The sequence below is a fragment of the Mustela putorius genome, unplaced genomic scaffold (genome assembly GCF_011764305.1).
Source record: "Mustela putorius furo isolate JIRA1106 unplaced genomic scaffold, ASM1176430v1.1 tig00003854_pilon_pilon_pilon, whole genome shotgun sequence".
NCBI lineage: Eukaryota > Metazoa > Chordata > Mammalia > Carnivora > Mustelidae > Mustela > Mustela putorius.
The window spans coordinates 878,389-898,403 of NW_025422006.1; the positions used below are offsets into that span (position 1 = coordinate 878,389).

At 42.4% G+C, this 20,015-nt stretch overlaps 1 protein-coding gene across 11 annotated transcripts in view; it reads right to left on the reverse strand.

The window, feature by feature from the left end:
• The window catches only part of WNK2 (WNK lysine deficient protein kinase 2), a 118,169-nt gene that overhangs the window by 41,946 nt on the left and 56,208 nt on the right, over positions 1–20,015 (reverse strand). For all 11 annotated transcript variants that reach the window (XM_045064977.1, XM_045064973.1, XM_045064974.1 and 8 more), the window contains 2 exons: positions 19,930–19,975; positions 19,304–19,423 (listed from right to left, as the gene is read on the reverse strand). In XM_045064977.1, the coding sequence (XP_044920912.1) occupies positions 19,304–19,423; positions 19,930–19,975 (166 nt within the window). The remainder of the gene's footprint in view (positions 1–19,303; positions 19,424–19,929; positions 19,976–20,015) is intronic.

The following is a 20,015-nucleotide window of genomic DNA, read 5'->3' on the forward strand; positions in this document are numbered from 1 at the left end:
CCATCTTGTTGTTTTCTGGCTGTTTTATAGTTCCTTTCTTCCTCTCTTCTGTCTTCCTTGGTGATTTGATGATTTTTTGTAGTGGCATGCTTTGTTTCCTTTCTCTTTACCTTATATATTAGAGCTATTTGTGATAACTGTGAACCTTACATTAAAAAATATGGTTATAACAGTCCATTTTAAGCTGATAACTTCAATTGCACACTGACACTCCCCCCCATTTTATGTTTTGATAACACAATGTACATCTTTTTTATATTTTGTATCCATTAAAATTATTGTGACTATAGTTATTTTTAATACTTCTGTCTTTTAACTTTCTACTAAATTTAAGTGATTTACACACAACAATCATATTCTGAATGACCATGTACTTTTACCAGTACGTTTTACACTTTCATGTGTAGGAGCATCCTTTCACTTCAGCTTAAAGAGCTCTCTTTAGCATTCCGTGTAAGGCAGGTATAGTGGCACTGAATTCTCTCAGTTTTGTCTGAGAAAGTCTTTATTTCTCCTTCATTCTTGAAAGACCGCTTCACCAATATTCTTCATTATCGGTTTTTTACTTTCAGCACTGAACTCTGCCATCCCATTCTCCCCTAGCCTGCAAGGTTTCTGCTGTGAAATCTGCCAAAAGCCTTGTGGGTATTCACTTGTTTGAAATGAAGTGGGTTTTCTTTTTTTTCCCCAGGTCTTGCTGCTTTCAAAATTATCTCTGTCTTGATTTTTGATAGTTTAATGTGTCTTGGTGAAATCATCTTCAGGTTGAATCTATCTGGGTTCCTGTAAGATTCGTGTGCCTGGAGGGACACATCTCTTCCTAGATATGGCAATTTCTTAGATAAGCTTTCTGCCCTTTCTTTCTCTCTTCTCTGGGACTCCCACAATGCAAATATGAGTTGCTTGATGGTGCCCTGTAATTCACACAGGCCCTCTTCACTTTTTTTGGTCATTGTTCTTTTTTCTCGTCGGACTATATAATTTCAAATGACCTGTCCTGATGTTCACGAATTCTTTCTTCTGTTTGATCTAGTCTGATGTTCATGCTGTCTCCTGCGTTTTTGTTTTGTTTTGTTTTTTCATTTCATTCATTGTATTCTTCAGTATTTGGTTCTTTTCATGATTTGTTTCTCCACTGAACTTCTCATTTTCCTCACATTCTTTTTTTCTGGTTTTGCTGCATTGTCTACATGTATTCTGTTAACCTTAAAAATAAAACTGTCAGTTATTTTACCAGGAAAATGGGTTTATTTGGGAATAAGAGAGAACTGCAGTCTGGCACAAGCAAGCTATGGCAAAAGCACAGGCAAGTTGGGAGAACAAAACGAGAGGAGGCTCCTTTAGAGAGGAAAGGATGTATCCAGAGGGACTGTTGTAAACTAAAAGCTCACTGGAGTGAACTGGGAGCTGGAAGGCTAGTGGCCTCTCCCTGTCTGAGCTGAGACTGCTTCTCATCGACTGGGCTGGTGCCCGGGATGGAAGAAAACTTCCTCCCTCCTGCTGGAGCAGTGAAGTAGCATCCACTTGTGAGGTCCTTCTCTTCCCGTTGAATCTGCAGCTGAAAACCAGTTCTTGGTGTGAAAGCTCCCCCTGGCAGCTTCTGAACTCCATTTTAGATGAGGTTTTCTTTTTTCTTGTAGCTCACCAGAGCGCCTTAAGATAGTAAGTGTGAATCCTTGGACAGTTCATACATCATCAATCCTTTGGGGCCGGTTACAGGAGAAGTGCTGTGTCCCCTGGTGGTGTCCTGTTTCCTTGCCTGCCAGTTTCTCGTAGCCTCCTGTTGCTAACTTTGCATTTGACGAAGCAGTCATCTCTTGCAGCCTTTACAGATGGGTTTTGGTGGTGGAAGACCACCCGTGAGTGGGTGCAGAACGCCAGCTGTGGTGGTTCCAGGCACAGGACAGGCCCAGCAGGGCAGTCTCTGTGCAGACTGTGTCAGCACAGATGGCAGGGACCCGTGACTGCAGGTGGCTGCAGTGGCTGTGGGGGTCTTCAGTAGTGAAGGCTGCCGGGTACCTTCTGAATTTTTTCTCCCCTGGGAATGCTGCAGCTGAGGTGATCCCTCCTGGCACTGGGTCCAGCTGCCGGGCACCCGCACAGTAGTGGCGCACAGGTGTCTGAAGTGTGGGTGCCTAGGGCACAGATACCGAACAGGGGTCTGGAGTGCAGGCACCGAGGGGTGATGGCTCCAGGGCCCCCGGTGCACGTGTGTGGAGTTGCCACAGAGCTGAGATCTGGAGCATGGGTGCACCCAGAGCAGCCAGGGGCCTGGGATCTGCATGGGGCTGGGGAGCCAGTAGACAGTCCTGATTCGAGGGTGGCATAAGAGAGCAGATCCTTCTGGAAAGAGGGTGCAGCAGCAGCACTTTCCCTAGAGGGTCTGTGGTAGCAATGGCCAGTGGTTACGCCCATGGCAAACACTATGTCTTTTGTGAAACAGGCCACTGGGGTCTGCCAACTAGCACATGGGTACTCTGCTGCGAAAGCTGTGGGGAGCCCAGGCGCCACAGGGCCGCACAACTCCTCCAAGGTCCTCCCCAGGGCATGCCACTGGGGACCACGATAGCACCCACCATGGGACTGATAGAGAGCCCCACCGCCTTCTCTGCTCCTAGCCACTTTCTGAGGCCTCACGTTAGCCTGTCTCCCCAGCCGTCCTTTCAAGGCAGTAGCACTTTTGCTCCACTGTGTTGCCACTGGTTCTTAACTGGACAACTGAGTCCTCCCAAAGTTGTTTCCATTAACGGACAGATGTCTAAGAGCTTTTCTGGGGTGCAGAGGCTGGTACCTCCCAGTTCTCCCTGGATGGGCCTGTTTCTCTCTCTGTGGTTTGAATCTGAGTTCTCTACTCCTTACTTGGATTCCATTCGTCCTTTCCCTCTTTCCAACAACTCTCGTCTGTTTCCCAGCACCGGCGGGATCCTTCCGTGTCATTCTGATGAACTCCTACTGGCTGGGGCAGGGCAGCATCCAGCCCCTCCCTTGTGCGGCAGAACAGCTGTCCCTGTGCCGACTGCAGCAGATGCCTGGAGCCGTGCATCTGGCCTCCTGGCCACACACCTGTTCTAGAGACAGGTTCAACTCCGGGCCCTGCAGAGCGGACTCGGGCTCTGGTCCAGAACTTCAGAATCTTCCTGAACAGAAACAATTCTCTTTTCTAACCTGTACTTGACCCCAGAAGACAACACCCTGACTCTTCCAGCAATCTTGCCACCACAAGGGACAAGTGTGAGAGGGTTTTTAATGAACTGATTTAGGTTTTTTTGAAATATTTATAGCACTTTTCAGATTTTCTGTATCTTATGTAAGTTTGGTAAGTTGTATTTCTCCAGGACATCATCCGTGTTTTGAAATGTACCAGCTTGCATTACACACAGTGTATTTTCCTCTTCTCAGGGTCAGACTGCAGTTACGTCCTGCTCATGCCCGAGACGGAGTACGCCTTTTCCACAGTCGGTCTCATCATGGGCAACCAATTTCATTAGACATTTGAAAGAGCCAGTCTCAAGCTTTGTTAACACTCTTTTGTATGTTTTAGATTTTATTAATCTGTGCTCTTGTCTGTTATATTTCCTCTTTATTTGATTTTTCGTTTTCTATCAGACACTGATTTTTAGCCTTTCCTTCTTTCTAATATATGCATTTCTGCAAAATTATAGCTTTAGCTGCATGCCCAGGTTTTAATATGTAATATTCTCATTTGCATGGTTTTCATGTCCTGACCATTCAGAGTATTTTCTTAATTTCCACTGTAATTTTTTCTTTGCTTCATGGAATATTTATAAGTGAATTTCATACACACACACACACACACACACACACACACACTCTTCTTAACTGGAAAATATAAAGAGACCTTTTAGGGATCTCTTGTTTTTGAATTCCAGTTTACATCCAAATGTAGTTGGAAAACATGCATTGAATGATTTGATCCTTTGGAATTTACTGAGATTTGCTTTGTGTCCTTCATATAGTTAATTTAGAAATACTCTATGTGGACTTAAAAACAAATGTGTACTCTCCAGCCACTGGCTGTTCTACATATAGACCAATAATGCTAATTCTATTGTTAAAATCCAATATATCCAAACTGATTTTTGTCGTTCTGTTCTAAAGGCTATAAAACTCACATAACAATTCCAGATCTATTTCTTCATTTGCTTCCGCTTTTGCTTTATATATGTTAAGGCTGTGTTATTAGAGACACACAAACATGGAATTATTCTGTCTTCCTGGAAAGCTGAACTCTTCTCCATTATGACTTTGCCTTAAAGCCTATTTTGTGTGATACAAAAAGATCTTTACTAGCTTTCTTTGGTATTCGCATGCCATGTTTTCCCCATTTCTTTACATTTAACTTTTTGTATTCTTTGATCTTAGTTTGTTATTGGTTTGTTCTCTTTTTTCATGTTGGGCAATCTTTGATATTTAGTCCATTTATATTTAATTATTGATCTATTTGGGTAAAAACTACCACCTTACCAATGATTTTCTATGTGTTGTGCATGGTCAATGTTACTTTTTCTCTCCTCCTTGTCTTTTGTTAAGAATTCTTCCCTACTACACCCCACCATGAGTGTATGAGTGATCTACTATTTTATAATTCCCACAGGGGCATTCTAGAGACAATACACATTCTTGATTTTAGCTCTTCCCAGACAATGCAAGAACCCAGGAGCCCTGTGAGTACAATTCTCCCCTCTAGTAAATACGCCTGTATTTTCATGTATTTTAACACGACAGATATGTTTCAACTCTCGGAAGACACTATGCTTTTCTACAGTCAGCATTCACTTAGATCTGCCCGTGTATCTATAATGCCATTACTTTTATGCCCTCCTGCATTTCTGACATTCCAACAGGGGTCACCGTTCTTTTGCCTAAAAATATCCCCTCCAGTATTTCTCCCGGTGACATGTATAGGTAGTGAACAGCTGCAGTCTCTATTCTGTCTTCCTGTCGGCAGGACCCTGCTGCCAGGCAGGGGGTCAAAGCTGGCACTTATTCCTTTATCGCACGAGGGTAGCAACATTTCTCGGTCTCCTGGCAGCCCTGTGTCTGCTGAGACAAGAGCCATCCAAATCACTGTTGCCCTTAGAGGCACCTGCTTTTTCCTCAAGCATTCTTTCAGTTCTGTTTGCCTCTGGTTTTCCTAACGTTCACCATAACATCCGTTAAGTATAATTGTTTCTCCTAATTTGGAGGACTTGAATTTGTGGTTAATGCCTTGCAACTCTCCACAGTATTTCCTCACAATGGACTCTGTCCCATTCTCTTCCTTTCTGGGGCACGGATTATATCACGTTTAGTTAGTTAGTTAGTTAGTTGTCAGAGAGAGAGAGCCTGCCGCTCTGCCTGCTTGTGCTTGCACGCTCTCTCTCTCTGACAACTAACTAACTAACTAAATAAATAAATAAATAAAATCTTTTAATAAATAAATAAATACTTTTTGAGTTACCTTTTAATTTGGTAATTCTCTCTCCAGGGGTGTACAAACCATCCAGTGGGTCTTGGTTTTAATTACTGTATCTTCTAGCTCTACAATTTCTGTTCAGTTAGGATTTTTTGTGCTTTATATTTTTTTAATATGCAAGCAAAACCATCACCACAGTCAACATGGCTCGTGAATGTTTGTAATCTCTCCCTCCACGCCTTTCCTGCCACATCCTCCCTCGCAGACAACTACTCATCTGCTTTCCCACCCTGTGGTCTGCATTTTCTAGTCTTTCATATGGGACCGTACAACATGCACTTCTGTCTGGCTTCTTTCATTTCAAATAACTATTTTGAAAATGACCCATACTGTAGTAAAGAGTTGATTTCTTTTTTATTACAGAATATTATTATGCTGTACGGATAAACCACAATATGATTATCCACACCTGCTGTTGGATACGTGCGCTGATTTGCGTTCTGGGCTATTACACATCAAGTTGTTATAAATATGTGTGAAGGTTCTCTTATGGACATCTGCTCTCAATTTTGTTGAATGAGTACCTAGGAATGGAATGGCTAGACCACCAGTAAAACCATTTAGACCTGGACAATAATTTTGGGGAGATCTTCTTACTATAAATTCCATCTTTTTAATTGGTACAGGAGCATTCAGGTTAACTGTTCCACCCTGGATGAGTTTTAGCAGGCTGTGGTTTTTGTGGAATTAGCCCATTTCATTTAAGTTGTTAAATTCCCACGTGTAGGTTTGTTCATAGTATTCCATGACTATGACTCCTTGATGATGATTCTTTTATGCAGGGTCTCTGGTGATCTCTCTTTTATTCCTGATAGAGGTACTCAGAGATTCATCATAAATAGAGATTTTCTTCAAAAAACGAGTTTTTTATTTCCTTGGTTTTTGTCTGTTGTTTTTTCCATTTTGAATTTCTACTTTTTAATCCTTTCATTCTGCTTGCTTTGGATTTCTTTTTTCCTAGTTTTTAAAAATTTCTTAAGATGGACGCTTGGATGATTGAATTGACACTTCTTTTGTCATCTAACCATGTAGTGCTGTAAGATTTCCTCTACTGCTTCAGCTGCGTTCCACAAATTTTCCTATGTTGCATTTTCATTCTTGTTCATTTCAAAATGTTTCTGATTTTCCTTGAGATTTCTTCTTTGACTTATAGATTTGTTTATCTATTGCTGAGAGAAGAGTGTTGAAGTCTCCAACTCTAATTGTAAGGTTTGTCTATGTCTCCTTTCAAAAGAAAGGAGCTCTTTGTTGAAGATCCATTGTTAAAGCTCCATTGATAGGTACCTTCATATTTAGAACTGTTGTGTCATCTTGATGAATTGACCCTTTGATGTTTTTCTTTAAACTGACATACAATATCCTGTTAGTTTCATATCATACTGATTCAATATTTTTTTGTATCAAATGGCCCCTACAATAAGAATAGTTGCCACTTGTCACAATTCTTAAAATGTTACTGATTATATTCCCTATACTGTATTTAACATCCCTGTGACTTATTTATTTAAAACGGGAAGTCTGTACTCACTCATCGCTTCCCATACTTCACTCACCCCCAGCCCCTCCCTTCTCTGGTAAACAACTGCCTGTTTCCTTGATCTCTGAGTCTGTTTCTGTTTTGTTCATTTGTCCTTTTCGTTTTTGTTCATTTGTTTTCAGACTTCACATATAGGTAAAGTAATATGGAATTTGTCTCAGACTTACTTCACTTAACATAGTATCCTCTAGGTTCATCTATGTCGTTGCAAATCGCAAGCTTTCTCTCTCTTTTACGACTGAGTAATATTCTTATGTGTGTGTGCGTGTGCGTGTGTGTGCATCTCACGTCTCCTTGATCCATTCATCTACTGATGGACACTTAGGTCGCTTCCATAGCTTGTCTATTGTGAACAATCCGGCAAGGACAACAGGAGTTCATGTATCTCTTCAAATCGGTGTTTTTATTTTCTTTAGAGAAATACCCAGAAATGGAATTGCTGGGACATATGGCAGTTCTAATTCTTAATTTGTTGAGGAACCTCCATACTGTTTCCTATAGTAGCTGTACCAATTTTTCCCACAAGCAGGGCACAAAGGTTCCCTTTTCTCCATATCCTCACCAACACTTATTTCTTGTCCTTTTTTATTCTAGTCATCCTGACAGGTGTGAGGCGGTATCTCCTTGTGGCTTTGATTTGTGGTTTCCTGGTGAGGAGTGATGTTGAGCATCTTTTCATGTGTCTGTTGGCCATCTGGATGTCTTCTTTGGATAAATGTCTGTTCAATTCCTCTGCCCATTTAATCAAGTTGTGTTTTTTATTTTAACTTGTGTAAGTTCTTTATATATTTTAGATATTAACCCCTTATCAGATATATGGTTTACAAATATCTCTTCCCAAAATGTTGCTTTTCATTTTCTTGATGGTTTCCTTTACTGTGCAAACGCTCTTTAGTTTGATGTAATCCCATTTGTTTATTTTGGTTTTTGTTGCCTTTGCCTAAGAAGGGTGGTCCAAAAAAATACTGTTAAGATCAATATCAAACAGCTTATGGTCTGTTTTCTTCTAGCTGCTTTTGGTTTCAAGTCTTTGATCCATTTTGAATGTATTTTTGTATATGAGTAAGATAATGGCCCAGTTTAATTCTTTTGCGTGGAGCTGTCCAATTTTCCCAAAACCATTTATTGAAGTGATGGTCCCCCCCCCCCACTGTATATTCTTGCCTCCTTTGCCATAGAATTGACCACATGTGCATGGGTTTATTTCTGGGCTTTCCAGTCTATTCCATTGATCTGTCTCTGTTTTCATGCCAGTACCATACTTCTTTTTTTATTATTACTATGGCTTTTTAAAGATTTTATTTATTTATTTGAGACAGAGAGAGAGAGAGCACAGGCAGGGAGGAGGGTCAGAGGGAGAGGGAGAAGTGGCCTCCACACAAAGCAGGGAGCCCCACATGGGGCTCCATCCCAGGACCCCAAGATCATGACCTGAGCCAAAGGAAGACACAACTGATTGAGCCACGTGGGCACCCCTGATTACTATGGCTTTGTGATATAGTTTGAAACCAGACAGCATGATACCTCTACCTTTGTTCTTTCCTCTCTGGGGTCTTTTGGCTATCTAGGTTCTTTTGTAGTTCGGCACAAATTTTAGGACTCTCTGTTCTAGTTTTATGAAAAATGCTGTTGGTATTTTGATGAGGATTACATCGACTCTGTAGATTGCTTTGGGTAGCATGGACATTTTAACAATATTTATTCTTCCAATCCATAAACAAGGTATATCTATTTATTCTAATTGTCAACTTCTTTTATCAATGTCATAGTTTTCAGAGTACACGTCTTTCCCTTTCTTGGTTAAATTTATTCCTAGGTATTTCATTCTTCTTGATGCAACTGTAAATGGGATCATTTCCTCACTGTCTAATAATTCACTGTTAATGTACAGAAATGCAACAGAATCGTCTATGTCAATTTTGTATCCTGAAACTTTACTGAACTCACTTACAGGCATAACTTGGAGGTACTGTGGGCTATTTCAGACTACTGCAATAAATGAGTACTGCAATAAAGAGAGTCAGAAGATTTTTTAGTTTTCCAATGCATATAAAAGTTGTTTACACTACAGTCTGTTCAGTGTGCAATAACAATATATTTTTCATTTATTTTTTTAAAAAGGAGTATATATACCTTAACTTAAAAATATTTTATTTCTGGGGTGTGTGAGTGGCTCAGTCAGTTAAGTGTCTCTTGATTTCAGCTCTGGTCATGATCTCAGGGTCATGAAATTGAGCCCTGAGCTGGACTTTGCACTGGGTGCGGAGCCTCCCTTAAGATTCTCTCTCACCCTATCTGTGCCAACGTCCCTGCCACGGAATCGCTTTCTCAAATAAAATACCTTATTTCTAAAAAATGCTAACCATTATCTGACCTTTCACTGAATCAAAATTATTCTTCCGGTCTTGCCTTGATGATGATGGCCGCTGCCTGATCAGGGTGATGGTGCTGAAAATTGGGGTGGTTGTGGCATTTTCTTAAAATAAGACAATGAAGTTTGCCACACCGACTCCTCCTTTCAGGAAAAATTTCTCTGTAGCATGCGGTGCTGTTTGACACCACTAAACTTCTTTCACAATTGGAATCAATCCTCTCAAATGCTGCCACTGCCTTATCAACTAAGTTTATATAAAAGTCTAAGTCCTGGGGCATCTGTGTGGCTCAGTGGGTTAAAGCCTCTGCTTTCGGCTCAGGTCATGATCCCAGGGTCCTGAGATCGAGTCCCACCTTGGGCTCTCTCCTTGGTGGGGAGCCTGCTCTTTTCCCTCTCTCTGCCTGCCTCTCTGCCTACTTGCGATCTGTCTCTCTGTCAAATAAATAAATAAAATCTTTAAAAAATAAAAATAAAATAAAATTCTAAGTCCTTTGTTGTCATTTCAACAGTCTTCATGGCATCTTCACCAGGTGTGGATTCCACCTCAAGAAACCACTTTCTTTTCTTTGCATATCCATAGAAAGTAACTCCTCATCCATTCAAGTTTTATTGTGAGAATGCCGTAATCCAAATACAATAATAATGAACACCTTTGAAATATTGCAAAATTACCAAAACATGACAGAGACACTACGTGAGCAATTATCATTAGAAACATGGCACCAAAAGACTTCCTTGACACAGGATTGCCATAGGCTTTCAGTCTGCAAAGGAATACAGCACCTGTGAAATGCAGTAAAGCACACAAGAAGAGGAGGTGTGCTAGCATTAGTTGTAATCCGTTTTTTTTGCTGGAGTCTTTACAGTTTTCTACATATGGCCTCAAGACATCTGCATATAGTGATTCTTCTACTTTTTCCTTTCTAATTTGGGTGGCTTTTATTTCTTTTTCTTGCCTAATTGCTGTGACTATGACTTCTAATACTATGTTAAATAGAAGTGATGAGAGTGGACATCCTTGTCTTGTTCTTGATCTTAGATAAAAAGCTTTCACCTCTTCACCACTGAGTATGACATTACCTGAGGGTTTGCCATATGTGCCCTTGAATCTGTTGAGGTACAATTCTTCTATACCCACTTTGTTTAGAGGTTTTATCATAAATGGATGCTGAATTGTGTCAAATGGTTTTTCCTCATCTACTGATAAGATTATCATTTCTTTTGTTAACGGAGCATAGCTGTGGAGCCATTCTCATCTCCCTGGAATGAATCCTACTTGATTGTGGTGAATGGTTCTTATAATGTATTGCCGAATTCAGTTTGCTGTATGTGCATCAAAGGTATCGGTTTGTAATCTGTCTGTTTTCTTTGTCTGGTGCAGGCCTCACAGGAAGAGTCTGAAGACATTCGTTCAACTTTATGGAATAGTTTAAAAAGGAGAGGTACTAACTTTTTAAAAAATGTTTGGTAGAATTCAAGATGGAAAGATGCAGTGGCGTAGGAGGACTCGAGGCTCACCTAATCCCATAAATGTAACTAGTTATGAGATCATCCTAAATACCCCAGAAATCTATCCAAAGACTGGCAGAACAAACTTCACAATTAAAGGTAGAGAAGAGGCCACATGAAGAGGTAGGACGCACAGAGACGGGACTCAGGAGAGAAATGGACAGTGGCTGCAGTGGCAGGAAAGGAGCCGTGGTCGCGCAGATGGCGGAGACAGACCAGCACAAGTGCACGAGGTAAACAAAGTCCCATAGCAACCGGCTTGGAACGTGAGAGGAGCAAAATGTCATGAGTTCTTGCAACCAGCAGGGGTTAAAGCCCATTGTTTTATAAGTCAGTGGGCTTGGCTGGAATAGAGCCCAGAGGGTGCTAAGCTGCTCTCACAGAGAAGGCAGGCAGACTACCCTCAGACAGTGTGGAAACAGGGATCTGAACAGTGGGGAGGGTGTGTGCTGATCTCAGAGCACATCCCAAATAGGCATCATTCACGGAGAGACCATTCTAGGAACAAAGGAACTCTCCGGCGCCGTTTGCCATCCCCGCCGCTCACAGAAGCACGGAGCCACCTGCAGGAACCAGTGGCCTGTCACTACCTCGCTTGCTCACACCAAGCCCCACTCTCGACCACGCACGAGAAAAAATGCACTTCCTAGTTACACCTGTCTCAGTCCCCCTACAGTGGACTCCCTCCCCCAGAAGACTGGCCCAATCCCTGCCCACACCGTATCTCCCAACTTGGGAGTTCTGCAGGGCCTCTTCCAGCAACAGTGGTGGCACGTGTCCTTTCACAAGCAGACAAGAGCACGTCTAATTAAAACACTCCACTTTCAGGCCAGGGACCAAACAGCAGACAAAGAGAACCTCTGAAGTTGACTGGCCTGAAAAATCAAGCAGCCAGGACACAACAGCACAGCCCATACAACATACACAGGAGATACTCCCTGAGGTGCCAGACCCTGGGGAAGAGAGGACATTGCACTGCAGGGCACTACAGGACCTCTTCTTCATAAAGCCATTATCCTCAAGAAGAGGAGACATGGCTGACTTGCCTAACACACAGAAAGAGGCACACAGATGTAGACAAAATAATAAGACAGAGGAATTTACCCCAAATCAAAGAACAGGACAAGACCACAGATGGAGACATAAGAAAACAGATATGAGTAACATGCTTGAGGGAGTATTTAAAGCAGTGATCATAAGGTTACTCAATGGACTTGAGAAAAGAATAGAGGACATGACTGAGATCCTCAACAGATATAACAAATAACACAGGAGATAAAAGGGTTCCATAAACAAAAACATATGAGAAACATACTTGATGGAATGAATAGCAGGCTGGAAGAAACAGAATGAATTAATGACCTAGAAGACAAAATAATGAAAAGTAATCAAGCTGAACAAAGGAGAGAAAAAAGAATTATGGAAAACGAGAACAGACTTACGGAATTCAGTGACTCCAACAAACATAAGAACATTTGTATTATATGAATCTCACAAGAGGAAGGGCCTCTTCCTGTGGGGGGGCACAAACTTATTTGAAAAAGTAATAGTTGAAAACTTCCCTAATCTGGGGAAGGAAACAGACATCCACATCCAGGAGGCAAGAAGAACTCACATCAAAATCAACAAGAACAGATCCACACCAAGACATATTGTAATTAAAATGGCAAAACCTAGTGATAAAGAAAAAATATTAAAAGCAGTGAGACAAAGAAGACAGCTATAGACAAGGGAAACTGCATAAGGCTATCAGGGGATTTTTCAGCAGAAACTTTGCAAGCCAGAATGGAGTGACATGATATATTCAAAGTACTACATGGGGAAAATCTGCAACCAAGAATACTCTAAGGGCGCCTGGGTGGCTCAGCTGTTAAACATCTGCCTTTGGCTCAGGTCGTGATCTCAGTGTCCTGAGATCAAGCCTGCGTTGGGCTCCCTGCTCAACAGGAAGCCTGCTTCTCCCTCTCCCCCCTCCCCCTGCTTGTATTCCCTTCCTCGCTGTCTCTCTCTCTCTGTGTCAAATAAATAAATAAAATCTTAAAAAAAAAATACTCTATCTGGCAAGGTTATCATTCATAACAAAAGAAGAGATAAAAAGCCTCCCAAACAAAAGCTAAAGGAATTCATGACCACTAAGCCAGCCCTGCAAGAAATTTTAAAGGAAAATCGTTAAGTAGAAAGAAGACCAAGAGTGAGAGTATTAAGGCAGGAAACACAGAAGCAGTAAATATGAGTATTTCTGTAAAAATGCAGTCAAGGAACTCATAAAATGGAAGGATGTAGAGTATGACACCATATATCTAAAATGTGGAGAGGAGAGTAAAGAATAGGCCCAAACTTAAATGATCATTGACAATCCAGACTGCTGTAGGCAGAAGATATTACATGCAAACCTAATGGTAACCCTATGTAAAAAATGACTAATAAATATGCCAAGCATAGAAAGAAATACAAATATATCACTAAGGAAACCAGCAAACCACAAAAGAAAAAAAGACAAAGGATCAGAGAAAATCTTCAGAAATGACAAAACAATAAAATGGCAATGAATATATATCAATAGTTACTTTGAATGTAAAAGGACTAAACGCTCCAATCAAAAGACAAGAGGTGACAGAATGGATAAAAACAAAAAACAAAAAAAGCAAAAAGTGACAAGACCCAGCTATATATCCTGCCTACAAAAGACTCATTTCAGACCTAAAGACACCTGCAGATTGAAAATGAGGGGATGGAGAAACATTTATCCTGTTAATAATGGATGTTAAAAGCAAGCTGGAACATCAGTACTTACCTTGAACAAGATAGACTTTAAAACAAAGACTGCAACAAGAAACAAAGAGGTATGCTATATAATAACAAAGACACTCCAACAAGAAACGATAATTGTAAATATTTATGCATCCATCATGGAGCACCCAAACACAGAGAAAAGTTAAAAGCAAACATAAAGGAACTCATTGCTAATAACACAATAACAGTAGGGGACTTCAACACCCCACTTATATCAGTGGACAGATCATCAAAACAAAAGAATCAACAAGGTAAACATTGGCTTTGAGTGACATACTGGATAAGATGAACATAACAGATGCACAGAGAATATTCCATCCTAGAACAGAATACACATTCAAGTGAAAATGGAACATTCTCCAGAATATATCACATATTAGGCCACAAAACAAGCCTCAACAAATTCAGAAAGATCAAAGTCATACCATGCACCTTTTCCAACCACAATACTATGAAACTAGAAGTCGACCACAAGGGAAAAAAACACAACAAAACACAAAAACAGAAAGACCACAAACACGTGGAGATTAAATTACATGCTATGACGCAATGAATGGGTCAACCAAGAAATAAAAGAAGAAATTTTAAGGTGGATAAAAACAAATGAAAATGGAAACAACACTTCAAAACCTTAGGGATGTCGCAAAAGTGGTTCCAAGAGGGAAGTATATAGCAATACAGGCTGACCTCAGGAAAGAAATTCTTAAACTATCTAACCATATACCTAAAGGAGCTAGAAGAAAAAACCTAAAACCAGCAAAAGGGAGGAAATAATAACAATTAGAGCAGAAATAAATGATACAGAAACTAAAAAATAGAACAGATCAATGAAACAAGTATCTGTTCTTTGAAAAAAAATCAAAATTGATAAACCTGTAGCCAATCTAATCAAGAAAAAAAGGATTCAAATAAATAAACCCCAAATGAGAGAAGAGTAGTAACAACCAACACCACAGAAAAAAACAAGTATAAAAGAATATCATGAAAAACTGTATGTCAACAAATTAGACAACCTAGAAGAAATGGATACATTCCTAGAAAAATAACCTTCCACAACTGACTCAGGAAGAAACAGAAAATTTTAACAGACAGATTACCAGCAAAGAATCAGTAATCAAAAAATTCCCAAAAAACAGAAGTCCCAACAACAAAAGCCCAGGACCAGGTAGTTGCACAGGTGAATTTTACCAAACATTTAAAAAGAGTTGATACCTATTCTTCTCAAACTATTTTAAAAACTAAAAGAGGAAGGGAAACTTCCATATTCATTCCATGAGGCAGCATTATCCTGATACCAAAAGCCAGAAAAAGACAACACTAAAAAAAAAACAAAAAACAAACAAAAAAAACTATTGGCCAGTATCCCTGATGAGCACAGATCCAAAAATCTTTAACCAAATATTAGCAAACTGAATCCAACAGTACATTTTTAAAAAAAAAATCATTCACTATGATCAAGTGGGATTTATTTCTGGGCTGCAAGTTGGTTCGATATTGGGAAATCAATCTACATGATACATCACATATCAGTAAGAGAAAGAGTAGGAACCATATGATCATTTCAGTAGATGCAGAAAAAGCACGAGACTCAGCACTACATCCAGTCATCATCAAAACCTTCAACAAAATAAAGTTTGGAAGGAACATACCTCAACATAATAAAGGCCATATATGAAAAATCTACAGCCTGGGCACCTGGATGTTTCAGTTGGTTAAGCGTCCACCTCCTGGTTTACCTGAGCTCCTGAACCTAGCTCAGGTTATGATCTCAGGGACATGAGACTGAGCCCTACCTCGGACTCTACAGTCAGCAGGGAATCTGCTTGAGATTCTCTCTCTCTCTCTCTCTTTCTCCCTGCCCCCCACCCCTCTCTAAAATAAATAAATCTTTTTTAAAAAGGAAAAGAAAAATCTACAGCCAACATCATCCTCAACAGAAAAAAACTGAAAGCCTTTCCCCTAAGGTCAGGAATAAAGTAAGGATCTCCAATGTCACCACTTTTATTCAGCACAGTAACAGAAATCCTAACCATAGCAATCAGACAAGAAAAGGGAATAAAATGTATCCAAATCAGCAAGTCTTTCCACAGTCTACTTAGAGTCAGTATTTTACCACTTCAGTCGGAATGTAGAAATACTTTCAACTTCGAAGGCACTTCACCCTCTCCTACCATAGTTTCTTTATTCTGTTTACATACATTAAAAGCTCCGTCAGACAATATTATAATTTTTTGTTACCAGCATCAATCCTGTTTTGAAGAACTCAAGAAGAGAAGTCTATCACTGTCATCTAGATATTTACCATTTCTGTTCTTCTTCCTGCAGTCCTTGTGTTCCAAGTGTCTCTTCTGCTATTATTTCCCTTCTGTCTGAAGATCTTTACCAATTCTTTTAGAGCACAAATTCTACAAATTATAGAACAAATTCTGTTTTTGTTAACCTAGGAATTTTTCTTCAGATTCATTCCTGAGGAATATTTTCTCTGAAAACAGATTTCTGAGTTGATAGGTTTTTTTCCTTCAATGCTTCAGAAATGCTGTGCCACTTGCTTCTGGACTACATGGTTTCTGGTGAGAAATCTGCAGTCATTTAACCACTGTTTCCCTCCAGGCCTTGCATCCTTTTCCTCTGGCTGCTTTCACCACTTTTTATCTTTATTTCTCAGCAGTTTATTGATGTGTCCAGGTATGGATTTTTGGGGGTTTGTACCTTTTAAGGATTCATTCCACTCCTTCAATCTACAGGTTTGTCTTTTACCAAACTTGGGAAGTTTTCCGTATTATTTCCTCATATTTTTTCAGCATTGCACTCTTTCTCTTCTGCTTCTGGGTCTGTTGACACAAATGTTAGATCTCCATGGCTATTCCACAGGCCGTGAAGCTCTGTTCATTTTTTTCTAAGTTCTGATTTGTTCAGGTATCTTAGTTTTCAGTTTTCAAGTTTCCATGTCTCTCCTCTTTGTATCCCACATCTTCACAGGTACTTTCCACTTTACATTTGTTTTAACAATGTTTGTAACTGCTTGCTGAGGCATATTTACAATAGTTTCTTTAAATTCTTTGTGGGATCATCCCAACATCTATTTTATCTTGCTATTGCCAAGTGTTGGGTGTATTTTTCCAATGCAAGTTGGCATTTTTATAGTTTCTCATTTGATAAGTATTTGGATTGCACTGGTTAGATCAGATTGGATTGGATTTTAAATATTATGAGACACTCAGTCTCTTTATATCCTGTGGTGATTGGCTAATATTGTTCCTTTAGCAAGTAGCTGACCTACTTGGGTTTAGGCTGCGAGTTACAACTCATCTTCTGTGGCTATAGCGTCAGTTTGGTTTTCAGTGCCTGTGCTGTTCTAATCCGACCTGAAATGTGTGTAGCTCTCGGGCCAGTCTAGCCATCAACTCAGTTCTCAGCTTATTATATGCTAATTAGAATCAAATCCATACATACACAGGTCAGGGGTGAACCCAGGAGTTCATCAACAACTTTATGGGGTTACTTTCCCAAGCTCCTCCTTTTTCATGATCTCCCTGACCCGTGGGACTCCCCTTTCCAACTCCCTAGAGAGAACCATCCACTTCCACAACTGAGCAGAGCCAAGTGGCTGAACAGAAAGGGAAAAAAAGCAATGGATTTTGGTTCTGTACCCTTTGAGCCCTGGCTCCACCCAGCAGAGAGAAGGGCTCTCCCCTATCACTGTGTTGGCGCCTGTTCCTGCTGCTACCGCCCAGAACTGTCTGAGGGCTTGGGCACAAGCGAAGGGACAAAGAAAACAGCGAGGGACCTAAGCTCCGAGCTTCAGGAGCTCCTTCTTCTTCCTGCTCTGCAAGGCGAAACTAGCAGACGTCTTCTGGAGCTTCCCTGTCTTACCCAGCACTCACTCCCAGGCTTCACGCTGCCCTGACCTCGGGCCAGGAGGCACCGAAGTTGGAAATGCTAAGCTCACCACTAGCCCAGGAATCCCTGGCATTCTGGCACACTTCCCCATCCTCCTGTTGCTACTTACTTCCCATGTCTCAGAGAGCTGAGCCCTGCCCATAGCTAGGCTCAGTAAGTGAAGGGCTGGTGTGCTGTGCACACTCTGTCTTGCCCAGAACCAGGATTCTCAGCCTAGTTATTTTTTATTATGAGTCAAATAGTGTGTTCATAAAGCTGTACAACTGTGAGGTCCAGAGTGGTGCTGTCTTCCTGCAGGAAGGACCGGAGTGCTCCTGCCTGGGCACACAGAAGCCGCCCTAAGATCACCCCAAAGCAGGCATCTCTCTGCCTGTCCTGTCACTCTGCCAGCAGGACTCCGCCCCTTTTCTCTGGGCTGTTGAACTGCAGAAGCTTCAGTGCTCAGCCTCTCAGTCACCCTACAGGAACGGGAGCTGCCCCCAGGGGAACCGAACTAGCATCGGGCTCCCTGGTCTCCATCCCACCCTGGGCCCCGGCCTGATCTGCACGGTCTTGAGACGCTCAAATACCTTCAAGCCGACGATCTTTATAATTCATCCCGCTTCTCTGGTCACCCTCAGTGAATGGTTCACCCAAATGAACAGATCTGCCATCCTTGGAAGTAGCTAACTCCCCACCCACGCCTTTTTTTTTTTTTTTTTTTTTTTTAAATAAACAGATTCCCAAAAGTTTCTTGAGATCAGTGCACAGAAGAAGGAACTAGGGCTTACCTTGGGCACGTCCCGTGAATCCCTGCCACACACCGAAAATCAGCTTTATGTCTAGAAGGGTCTTTCTCCCCTCAGTTAACCATGTGGGTATGCATTAAAGTCAAGACGTAGCAATTGAGTGCGCTCTTACTGCAAACGGAGCCTCTGCAGACGATGCTGCTGCCCCCCTGATCCTTCACCCAGGTTGGACCTGACCCTTCATCTGAGGTCACCAGACCTGTTCTTGGCTCCGCTGGGATTTTCTTACTAGGATGACCCTTTCCCCATAGGAAAAACCTCTAAAAGCATGACGGCAGTCATGGGAAACACACAATACAAAACGAAAAATGATTCACAAATATTTTTCACAAATGTGCCACAAAGTTAGGTCAAGTTACATAATTGGCAACTTTTTCCTGCCAGCTTACAGGGAATTAAACCCAGAATCTGTTCAAGCGACTATTTTCAGCCTCCCAAAGGACCAAAGAATCAGGATTTAAGCGACAGCCCCAAGGGCAAGCTTGCTAGCGTCTGTGCACATGGGGGCACATCATTATCGGGCGGATTTCCTCAGGGACGTTTTAAAATCAGAGTATTGGCACTGAAAGGGACTTTCCCACCCCACCCTCCAGAGCAAGTGGAGCCAGAAGGATCAGGTCGCTGCAGGTGGGTCACACAGTGGGAAGGAGTGAGATGTGGGAGCCACACGCCCACACCAGTGACAGCGAGGGCAAAGCTCTCCCAGCGCACACCTGAGCAGCCCGGGTGGGCCACCTGCACCAGGAAGGTAAGGACTGGCTCAAGCCGAGCACCACCCTGATGGGGCTCATCAGGTGGAAAACCAGGCTACGGATGCAGATGTGATGGGGTCCACAGGCTACTCTGGGCTGCAGGGTGACTGGGCCGGGGGCGCCAGCATCCCAAGTTACAGGGGAGAAAGGCTTGGAACTTCTAGCTGCTCCTACCTGGGCTGGCTTCTGGCTGCACGGAGCTCGGAGGAAGGGGAGGTGAGGATTCCGGGGCCTCTGCCGCTGGGTGCTCAGCCACGGGGCAGATGATAAACCACCTCTTCCCTGTGTGCAGGACTACGGAGCGGGACCAAAACAGCAGGAGAGACCAGTGAATTTCTCCCATGGCCAATGGAACCCCTCACCATCAGCACCAGACCTGTCTGGGGAACTCAAGTCAGTTGTGGGGGGTGGGGCATGTGCAGCCCACTCGGGCTATTGGCAGCCTGGGGCTCACACAACACCCCCCAAACATGGGGTGAGCTCCTGGGATGCCTGCAGTGCCGTCCGCGAAGGGGTGACGCCAGCCGGGACAACAGGAGGCAGCGGGGAGTCCCCGGCATGCTCGGCCCCACCAGCGCCAGACCCAGCCCCTCACAGCAGCCCTCCCCACGCCTGGGGAGATGCTCACCCCATAGTGCAGCAACCCCCGCCCCCCCCAACTGTGTGACGGCCAGACCCCTTCACGACACACGCAGCGGGGTCTGACGGAATGCCTACTAAGAGACACGGGAAGCATGGGGATGGAGATGCCTCCTCCAGAGTGGGTCTGGCGGGCAGGCGGGCCCGGAAGGCACACGTACCGTTCTGCTGATATACAGGGGCGTTTGCTTGGGACTGGCGGCTCTCCTGGTGGAGGCAAAGGGTCAGAAGTCAGCAGACCACGTGA